The sequence below is a fragment of the Rosa rugosa genome, chromosome 6, assembly GCF_958449725.1.
Source record: "Rosa rugosa chromosome 6, drRosRugo1.1, whole genome shotgun sequence".
In the NCBI taxonomy this organism is placed as follows: Eukaryota; Viridiplantae; Streptophyta; class Magnoliopsida; order Rosales; family Rosaceae; genus Rosa; species Rosa rugosa.
Genome location: NC_084825.1, coordinates 3609771 through 3620339, shown reverse-complemented (window position 1 = coordinate 3620339; position 10569 = coordinate 3609771). Strand labels below are relative to the sequence as shown.

The 10569-nt window shown below is 37.1% G+C and overlaps 2 protein-coding genes across 2 annotated transcripts; one reads left to right on the top strand and one right to left on the bottom strand.

The window, feature by feature from the left end:
* The first annotated feature begins 383 nt into the window (after window positions 1-383).
* On the top strand, window positions 384-4225 carry LOC133716060 (RNA polymerase sigma factor sigD, chloroplastic). Its single transcript, XM_062142794.1, has 5 exons — window positions 384-968; window positions 1757-1987; window positions 2068-2208; window positions 2343-2543; window positions 3151-4225. Exons 1-5 carry the CDS (start codon window positions 438-440, stop codon window positions 3427-3429), a joined length of 1383 nt encoding a protein of 460 aa, XP_061998778.1. The 5' UTR covers window positions 384-437; the 3' UTR covers window positions 3430-4225.
* A 138-nt stretch (window positions 4226-4363) lies between these two features.
* On the bottom strand, window positions 4364-6845 carry LOC133716061 (uncharacterized). Its single transcript, XM_062142795.1, has 5 exons — window positions 6471-6845; window positions 5750-5827; window positions 5489-5588; window positions 5167-5309; window positions 4364-4658 (listed from the first exon to the last, which is right to left on the bottom strand). The coding sequence occupies exons 1-5, from the start codon at window positions 6771-6773 to the stop codon at window positions 4449-4451; spliced, it is 834 nt and encodes a 277-aa protein (XP_061998779.1). The 5' UTR covers window positions 6774-6845; the 3' UTR covers window positions 4364-4448.
* Between the last annotated feature and the right edge of the window lie 3724 nt (window positions 6846-10569).

Sequence of the window (10569 nt, the reverse complement as noted above, 5' to 3'; positions counted from 1 at the left end):
GTTTGTTACATTGGAGGGGAATAGAACTCATGATCTAGCCTAATCATAATCCAATTTGCAATCCCCTCTCACCACTTGAGCTAATTCCAAAAGCTACTCCACTTGCTAGCTTATTGCATCTTTGAGTTGTCACCTTAACTATTTCGACCGACTAAAGTTAATTCAAATTTTCAGTCATCATTTATAATGTACATGTTACCTTGTTACTTTAAAATATATGGAACAAAAAAAAGATGACATTCATATTAAGATACCAACAGATTTGTCATAAATTGGACAAACAAACAAACTCAAAAGATACAATGAGAAAATAATTGTGTATTGGGATTTGGGAAGAATAAAATTGAACCAATGAGTGAATAACAACCACAGATACAAAAATGAGCTCCAAACACCTCTATCCCCTCTCCCTCCAGAAGCCTTTGTCCCGCTCCCATATGGATATGGCACCAAACACAAAATATCTCCAAAACACAACTTCCTTGGGACACAGTTCACTCATCACTCTTCTACTCTGCTGTATGGCCATCACCACTGGCATATGTTCATCACCAAACCAACCTCCAACTCTCCCCACACTTTCACTCTCAAACATCTCACCACTCAAAACCCACTTGCCTTTTCCCTCCTCCAAATTTGGCGCCAACTTAGTCTCCAACGATGCATTGGTCAATGGAGCTGCCGCGGAGGCAGTGGCGCTGGCACACGCTGTGGCAGAGGTGGCCAGAGATGCCGCGGCCGTGAGGGAAGGGATTAGTGAGGTTTGGAGTTGCAATGAGAGTGGGAATGAGAGTGGTGGTGGATTGATGGCGAGGAGGAAGAAGAGGAGGAGAAGGAGGAAAGGGTTGGAGTGTTTTGATGATGAGGAGAGGAAGAGGGAGATTGAAGATGAGAGGGTTTCATTTGGGGTTGTGAGATATGGTTATCTGAGCCCAAGAGAGGAGGCAGAGTGCTGTCAGAGTCTCAAGGTATTCTGCTTCATGACTATGTTAGCATTATGCAATTACTACCATATATAGTTTCACTATTGTTGGTGTAATCTCAGTTTGTACTGTTATTTGTATACCCAAATTCGTTGAGTTACATAACTAAATTTGGTTGAAGAGTACTTTTCTAGCTACTTACTTACATGTCTCTGTTTATCAGAATTTGCAAGTCCTTGACTTGCAAATTTTTGATTGCATAATGCATATAGTATGCATCTATTTGCCAAATTCAATAGCATTCATAAAGTACTGGACTTTTGCAACAGGTACAGCCTTTCTTCCATCTCGTCTTGCTAATTTACGCAATGTTCATCTCATTGGCATTTTCTCAACTGTAGAACATGTTCTTGTTAGTGCTTTCTTACAGTTGATTCATAGCACAGTTAAATATTTGAATCATAGATGACTACAACAATTCATTGTGTTCATGATGCTCTAGCTTATTTCCTCAGCAAGTACATCATGCTCTAGCATTTGGTTTTCAACAAATTCTTTTTGCTTATAAATGATGCAACCAAGGTTGTTTTAATTGATGGCTTTTGTATGATAATTTTTGGAAACTATTCTTCTAATTTGCTAACACAAACCTTGACTTTCTTTTGTTTCTACTTCTAATCTGCATACTTTGGTCTAATGCAGTTGCTAGAAATATTTTTAACTGCCAAAAAATTAACTTTAGCACTCTGTGTGTTAAGTGAAAGGCCTTTACTGCTCCACTTTAAGAATAACTTTTTTCCTTGTTAAAAGAAGTTGACATTTTAATGACACAGGAGGGAGCAACACTAGAATCTGAAAGAACAAGAGTCACAGAAGCTCAAGAGCATGAGCCAACTTCGAAACAGCTGGCAAATGTGATGAGGGTGAAGATGAGAAGTATAGATAAGGTTATCCGTAACAGAAGAGAGTCACAAGAAAGGATCATCAAGAGCTATCGAGGACTTGTTGTTTCTGTTGCCAGCAGTTATCAAGGGAAAGGATTAAGCTTGGAGGACCTCATTCAGGTTTCGACACCTGCTTCCACTCATACTTAAATATGTTTTCCCAAGTGTTATATGAAACTGATCAGTACCTGTTTTAGCAGGAAGGGAGCATTGGACTTCTTCGAGGGGTAGAGAAGTTTGATCCTGAGAGAGGATTTAAATTATCAACATATGTGTATTGGTGGATTAGACAAGCTATCATCAGAGCCATAGAAAAGAAGTCTAGAATAATCAGATTACCAGTGAGTAGCTGACCTGGTTACCATTTCTTTCTTTATTTGTTACATCGCATGATTAAGTGATCTTTAATACATTCTTGCGAGGTAAGCTGGTAAAAATGCCTTGATACAGAAGTATGGTTAGTTTGTTTGTGCAGGGACACATTTGTGGAGTGATGGCAAAAATCACAAAAGCTAAAAATTCCTTCAACCAAAGATTTCACCGGCTGCCTAGTCACGAAGAAATTGCTGAAATGGTAAATATTCAAGCCTCAACTGTAAGACTTGTTTGTGAGAGGAGCAGACTCCCTCTTTCATTGGATCGAGTGGTGACTGATCAAGGTTGCATGGCACTCCAGGTTCCTCTCTTGAATCTTATTTCTACTTTACTGAATGTATAGTAATTCCATTGAAATGACTGATTCAATATCAAATCAAATCTCATAAGAATTCTAGTGCTCTTGAATCTCATGCTCTGATGTTGGACTGAGAAATTATGGGTGTCCAGTTAGACCTTCTCCTAAAAATGGTTATAATTTAAGCAGGTTTCCTGGGTTTCAAAGATTTCAACAGGTGATTTGAAGTTTTCATGAGAGTTTTTAATTGCAACTCACAATATTCAGCTTCCTTCTGAGAATTAGGAGTAGATTACCTGCATACCTGCAGATTCAACATTTGCATAACTGAATCATAGTCCATAGATAGCTTGAGAACTCGGTGAAACGCCCTTAGCTCTAAAACATGGTCTGAATTAAAGTCATTCAGGATCAGGACATAAATTAACTTGCTTGAACAGTTAAGAGACTCAAACTTATATACTGATAATAAGTTGATTTGGTAAGGTTATTCACCAACTTATCTAATCTTCAATGTGAGAACTTCATAAGAAAAACATAGGATTGTGAACAAATATCAGTTATGGTCCATTAATCAATCCTGAACTTATTAGTTCATATTTCATTGCAGGATATCCTAAGAGGGCCGGATGAGATGATGCCAGAAACGATGCTTAGAAAACAGCTAATGAAGCAAGAGGTGGAGAAGCTTCTAAAGACGTTGAGTGATAGAGAAGCAAATGTATTGAGATTACACTTTGGACTAAATGGAGAGACCCCTCAGTCCTTTGAGGAGATAGGAAGATTGTTAGAACTTTCAAGGGAGAGGGTTCGACAGATCAACGGCATTGCATTATCAAAATTAAAGCAGACAAGTACTTTGGACAATCTAAAATTGTATATTGTATAGTTTTGTATTATTTGATGAACAGAATAAGAAGATAGAGAAATGTAAATAGTCAAAACCCCAAAAAAAAAAAAAAAAGGTGTATACTTCTTTACTGCATCAGTGATCCAGGACTTTGCTAGAAACTAAGAGGTTCTATTCCTATGTTCAATGATAGGTGGGGCTTCCATTAAGATGAGGCCGGGAAACTTGCCAATAATCTGCGAAGTCAAAATGAATCCTTGCTTTAATCCTCCCAACTTGTTCTTTCACTAAAACAGGGGAACGAGTTCTGGTTTTGTCATGTAGGTTTCTTTTGAATTTTGGATCCCCTCCATGAAATGTTTGTCAGTTGTCCCAGTCCATTGAAGATATACTCGGTTCAGTGATAGCAATACTATTGCTTCTTGAATTGTAAATCAAATACAATTGTCATATGTCAATGAGTGTTTAATGGGTATCTTGAGTGGAATATCTTCTTAAAATGGATCAATTCCTTAGACAACTTGAAGTAAATCCACAGTTGAACTTCACAATGTGATTAAGTTGAAGAAGACATCCGTGCAACATGGTTAGCTAAGCTGTAAGCAAACAGTTTGACTGAGACGCATGACGATTAACTTGAAAAGGTCTACCTCGGAGGCCAGTTGAGGCTGATCAAAGGTAATGGGTGCTCAACATGGTGAATAATAGGAGAGCTAGACCAGTGATGAAACTCTAGTAAAGTATCAAAATGACCGTGGAGGGTGGACTGCCTTTTCTCATTTCACTTCCAGTAATGTCAATGTGTAGTTTCTCATTTCACCCTTCACCATCCATCAAATCCCAGCTATCCCTTCAAGCACTTCCAAACAGAAGGAGCTACTCTGCCTACTCAGCTCTTGGTTGATTTTCATTATAGCCATTCTTATCAAGATGCTTCACGAACACTCCAAAATTAATTTGGGGGATGCATATATTAACGTGAAGGTGAGCCAAATTTACATTAAATACTATAGATATCTGAAAAAATTTACATTATATACTATAGATGTCTGAAAACATTATCCTTCCTTGTGTAGATTATGAAGGATGTACAAGGAAGCAGAAGATAGAAAAATACAGACAGAATAGCTCAGTAGATCCAAACCAGTGGTTATCTGCACCATCTTGCTCCTCTCAAACATCTTTACCAGAAGAATCATGACAATAACATGCCCCACTTTCGTCTTCAATTCATCAAGTGAGCTAATTTTCATCCATTTAGGCCTCTCCTACAGAGCCAAACAATCATCCAGTTATCTTGGTAATGTTGTAAAAAGCAATGCTAAACGCCAAAAGTGGAAATTCAGAGAGGAATGAAGGGCAGGAAAAATGATATCCACTTTAAATAACTAAGGACTTCATTCTGTCGGCGAAAGAAAACCAGAAAATAATGCCAGGAAGGATGTAAATGTAGGTTGTAAATACCATGCAAGTGTCATGGAAACATATTCATTGATTTTAAGTCCATATCCTACATGACATCTAATCATAATAATTGTCTTTGTGCCTCTTCCTATGACAAAGAGTGTACTTGATATTATAGTCTAGAAATTAGATGCTACTAGACAACTTTTAAGAGTTCTCATTGCAAGTATTTCAATAAGAAGTTCTCCATTTAGAGGTAGCAGGATAGCAATGTCAATGGAGGATATTATATTCTGTTAGCATCTGTTAATATCTGTGAAGTTCTGAGAAACAAATGCCAATTATACGTGCAGGGAAGGGAGTGAAGATTACCTTCAAAGCAAACATTCCAAACAAAGAAGATCCCTTCAAAGCACGGTCAGCGTTGGAAGGCACATCATTAGGCACATTACTGATAAATAATCCATACAATCCCATACCAAATATTAACATGACAGTCCCAGCAAGATAAACATCTGCATCAAAGAGGTAAAGGTTGCAGACAATGAGTTTTACCACGTCAAGAACGAATGAAGCAGGCAATTTGGTATATTACATAATAAATCTATATTAAGTGCTTCAAGACGTGGATATTGGCTAAGACTTTGAAGCATATTAAAGATACAATATACAAAGAAAATTCAGAAAACTCTACCAATTGCTTCAACTAGTCGCAGAACCATTTGACCAGTGTGATGCCCTTTGACACAACTACCCCAATAAACTCTATAGGCATCTACAATATAAACACAACCCTGCAAAGTTGAATGTAATATGAGTATGAACAAGAGCAGAAACTATAGTTGATAGTGTAATCATATCTTACATTGATATATATGTTCAGAGTTGAAGACCTCAACGCATTTATTTTTTCTCCTCAAGTAAGAATAGAGAACATATGGAAAAGAGAAATTACATTGAGAAAGCACAATAGGGAACCAGCCAATGAACCTCCAACAGCCAGTAGTGCCAAAAATCGGAAGTCAAATATTGTCTGCTCCACAATAGACATGTAAGAAATGCTCAGAAATCAGAACATATTGTCATATGTTAAGAAACAAATATCTAAGCCCAAAGCAATAAAATCCTAACTGTATTTGACATTGATACCTACAAAACAGGAAAACCAAAAGGTAAAAGAATCCAGAATCTGCTTCTTAACCGTTTGAAACAGAACATTTTCAGATAGCTCTTTACATGACTCTAAAATAAGCAAAAAGTAGCTGTTAGATCACGTGCATCTTCTCTAAATCTTTATTTAATGTATTTCAAAGTTTCATGTCTTCTTTCATTGCATAATAAATCTTAGTCACTTTTGTGAGACCTAAACAGCTTTCTGAAATCAGGGGAATCTGAAGTACTTTGATCCGGTGATGTCTACAGAGGAATTGAATCGACCCCGCTGAGGTTTCTCAATGAAATCCTATATGTTGAGTTGCTTCCCAATCACTATTTCTTATTCTTCTTAATTCTCAGCAGCAGTCTTATCTATCAAACAGATAATCCGCATATAGTTCCCAAACTTAAATGACTAATCCCAAGACATCCACTACAAATAACTGAATACAAGTAACAAACTGCAAACCATTCCCAACACATAACGAAGCAAGCATAGTGAAATGGTTAAATTCATGTACTCTTTCAATGGAAGACTCAGCAGACTTGGCAAACCGAGCAAACAGGCTGCCGTTGGCAAGGGCGTAGTTGAAGCTCGGCTCGGGCGGTCTGGAGGAGGCGGGAAAAGCATTTGCCGAGGTGTCGGTGGAGGAAACAACTGTTTGACTTGGAGCTGATGATTTTTTTGATTCCGGGGAAGATGGGGAGCTGAGAGAAGAAGCAATGATGGGGTGAGTGAAGCGCTTGAAGGTGTTTAAAGGGCAGCGGCCGATCGGCGACGCGACGGAGAAGGGGGAGGCAGAGATGGAAGTGAAGAGAGCCATTGTTGACAGGGAGAAGGGGGGAGAGAGAGAAGGAGAGGGTTTTAGAAAGATGGGGGAGATTTTTTGGTTGGAGGGAGTATAGCTGGTGACTTTTCTGTGCCATTGGAAGGCGGGTAAATAAACGGATTTGGGAGCGTCAGTGGACTTCACGCGCGGAAGAAGCGCGGGTGGAAATTTGGGCCTATGGGGGAATAGGGAAAATGACCCACATAAACCTGGCTTCTGATTGGCGAGTGCAAATTTGTCCTTGGCGCATTTGCCGCGTGCAAAGTTATATACCGCGTAATTTTTATTTTATTGCATTTGGGAAATTTCATTATTCATTAGCTGCAAACCATCTTCTGTTGAGTCTCTTGCTTCAATTTTTTATACTGCTTGGGCTATTTGGAACTGTAGAAATAAACTAATATTTAAGCATCTTCAAGTTTCTCCTGCTTTTTGTGTGTTTCAAGCTTTTTTGCCAAGTTCTAGCTACCTTCAGGCTAATCCTAAAATCTTTATTCCAAAGGTTTCAAAATCTTTTTATATCAAATGGCAACCTCCTAATGTTGATCAAGTTAAACTGAATTTTGATGGTTCTGTACGTAATGGTTTGGCTACTATTGGATTTGTTATTCGCAATAAAGATGGTAATCCTTTGTTTGCAGCTAATAAACAGATAGGAAATACTAATGTCCTTGTGGCGGAGGCTACGGCCTTACGGGATGATTTGCACACTGCTCTCCTACACTAGCATCCTACTGTAATAGTGGAAGGGGATTCCAAGTTCCTAATTGACTGTATTCAAGGCAGATGCCAGATTCCCTGGAGGATTCGGACTCTGATTTATGACATTAAGTCTCTGTCTCTTCAGTTTCAGTCGGTTATTTTCCGACACATATATCGTGAGGCTAATTTTGTAGCAGATCGGTTAGCTTTGGTAGCTCATACTTCTAATAATCCTTCTGTCTGGTTCTTTTTGTTTACCCCTTTCGGTGTCCCCAGCGTTCCAGTTGGATCAGCTGGGAGGATGTGTTTGTAGAGGTTTTGTTTTTTAGTTCTTGTTCGTTTTCTTTTTTGTCATAAAAAAAAACCCCACTCATAAGTTTCTTTTAATATACACCCAAACCTATTAAATAGGATAAACATGTTTTAGTTAAAAATTAGTAAAGATGCCCAAGTCCTAAACGTTCAATTAATACCTAGATTGGAGGTTTCAATATCGTCATCAATATTTAAATTGGTTATTTGCTGATATAAATGAATAGCACAATCAGACGTTTGGTGAGTTGCATATGTTCAGTTGTGCATCTCTTTAATTAGAGAGGTAAGATTGAAGAGCTGTCTTGCATTTGTTCAGTTGTGCATCTCTTTAATCAGAGAGGTAAGATTGAAGAGCTGTCTGGTTACTTCCTCGTCCTGAGGTATTTGTGGTATGCGTTTTGTATATTAATTCGCATATTTGTAATACCCAAATGATATATATATATATATAGGAAGACACCTAAATTATAGGCATATGAATCATGTACATATTTGTAATACGCATATGGTAAGTATGCATATCTAAAATGATAGGATGATACCCAAATTATAGGTATCTGAATCATGCACATATTTGTAATACCCATATGATATGTATGCATACATGAATCATTGTAGAACTGTTTGGTTAATTCCTCCCCAAGAGGTATTTGATGTTTATGTTTTGTTTTTTAAGATTTATGCTAATGAACATGTACATATGGATTTCAACTTAATTGGCAGTTTTAACCACATTGAGAAAGAGAAATATCTAAACAAAAAGGAATATAAGAATTGTCGTAACACACTCTAATGATACGCACATATATTTATAACTTAAGGACAAAAGGGGAAGCGATCTTTCTTGGAATTTAAGCAAAACAAAGAACTTGAGCATGGAGGAATTCTCAAATTCTAGATAAAATTTCAACTCGAGTTAATGTAAGTATCAGCGACTTCTAGGAACGCTAACAATCGCATTCACAATTTGAAGAATGAAAATGTAAATACCTAAATGCAGTGAGTAAAGGTTCTGCTTTGGTTTTTTTTTTTTTTTTTTTTTCTTTTTTTTTTTGAAGTAGAGAATAAAATTATAAAACAAACCCTCTTTTACAATCAAAATTTAGAGAATCAAACAAAAGGGCTTGAGAAGCAGATAGTGGTAAGGAGTTAGACCATGCTTGAGCTGCAGTAGCATGTCCGGTTTTAGCCAGAGCATCTGTAAGGAAATCAGCCTCAAATCTGACATGCTTGATTTCCGTCGCTGGTAAAATAAACTTAAAAAGGTGGTGGATGTCATGGACTAACGTTTTAAGTCTCCAAGGAAGTTTTGTTGTACCAGTGATGGCATCAATCAAGGTTTTAGAATCTCCTTCAACTTGAAAGGGAGAGAAACCATAGATAACTGCAGCATGAAGACCGGCACTTAAGGCTAATCCTTCAGCAATTAGGATATCGGTGGAGGTGAAGAGATTACACGCTATTAGGACAGGATCACCTGTAAAACCATTTACATGCTCACAATCATATGCATACAAGCTTGACAATAATCATAAAAGGATCAAGGCTTACCTTCTGCAATTACTGTCATGGATTCCATCTTATGCAATAGCTTAATTAACTCGATCACTGAATATGGTCTTCTGTTACTTACCAACTTGCTTCTCAATGGACAGAACTTATGCAATAGTCGTGGTAGTAATCAGGGACCAATTCATCTGTATATATATGAAACTTAAACCTCAAGAAGCTTCCCATTAAAGCATTCCTCATCGGATTAGGTTTCCTAGTTAGATTCTTAATGTATCACATCTTGTAGCCTTTCTTGTAGACTAAGCAATGGATTACTATTCTTAATGAATTGATACACTGCTTCATTAAGATACTAGTATTGATTTATAGTTTGTATCCATGTTAAACTAGGATTGATATTAAGCTAATCATCAATTACTTTATGATGATATGTGTTATGTCCATATTTGATCTTACAATCTCCCCCTTGGACTCACACATATCATGCTCGATGATTTGCACCAGAGAACATCAAAACCTACTTAACTTACTGAAGTGCGCGCCAGATGACAAACTCAAATCGAAAATCCATTCCAACATGGTCAGATCACAGTTACTTATGTAGAGCAAGAAACAGTATACATTTTAACAAAAATGCAGAGTTTCAAAACCACTAACACAAGCTTCTGCAATCCACATATGTTCAACCAGAAGTGATACAATATATCAACAAGTAAACATATATTAGGTCCTACTTTATGTTTCTAAAACCAGAAACTCAAGCAAATTCACTGAACACTGATGGCTTAAAAATATTGCTTGAACCTTAACATCATGCTTCACATGATTTAAGCCATCTGATAGCAAGTATAACTTTAAACACAAAATCAATAATTTTCAGAAAATTCAACAAAAACTGCAGCAATAACCAAAATCTGAAAATACCTCAAAATTTATTAATAATAAAATCTGTCATTACAAACAAGTTGTGATAAACAAAAACAAAAGATCACAACTAAAACACAAGAACTCAAAAACCTTATAAATTTAAATTGCTCCAACTGGATTAACTCTCTACTGAACCTAAGCATTTAGATTAGCTAAAACTCCAATGCTGGCTGTATGCTTCTGGAATGCTGCTACTGACAATGCCTTGGTGAAGGGGTCTGCTAGCTGTGAATTCGTGTCAATGCTCAAAACAGCTATCTCATCATGCTTAACCCTTTCTCTAACACTGTAATACTTTAAATCAATGTGTTTAGAATTATTTGATCTTTTACTG

What these genes read in the sequence shown, in the direction of transcription:
- LOC133716060 (XM_062142794.1), top strand. Translation starts at nt 438, where the DNA reads ATGGATATGGCACCAAACACAAAATATCTCCAAAACACAACTTCCTTG. An exon ending in CTAGAATAATCAGATTACCA is followed by an intron (nt 2,209 to 2,342) that starts GTGAGTAGCTGA and finishes TTGTTTGTGCAG; the next exon opens with GGACACATTTGTGGAGTGAT. An exon ending in AAGGTTGCATGGCACTCCAG is followed by an intron (nt 2,544 to 3,150) that starts GTTCCTCTCTTG and finishes ATTTCATTGCAG; the next exon opens with GATATCCTAAGAGGGCCGGA.
- LOC133716061 (XM_062142795.1), bottom strand. Translation starts at nt 6,773, where the DNA reads ATGGCTCTCTTCACTTCCATCTCTGCCTCCCCCTTCTCCGTCGCGTCG. An exon ending in CTGAGTCTTCCATTGAAAGA is followed by an intron (nt 5,828 to 6,470) that starts GTACATGAATTT and finishes ATTGTGGAGCAG; the next exon opens with ACAATATTTGACTTCCGATT. An exon ending in TTGGAATGTTTGCTTTGAAG is followed by an intron (nt 4,659 to 5,166) that starts GTAATCTTCACT and finishes TTGGCTCTGTAG; the next exon opens with GAGAGGCCTAAATGGATGAA.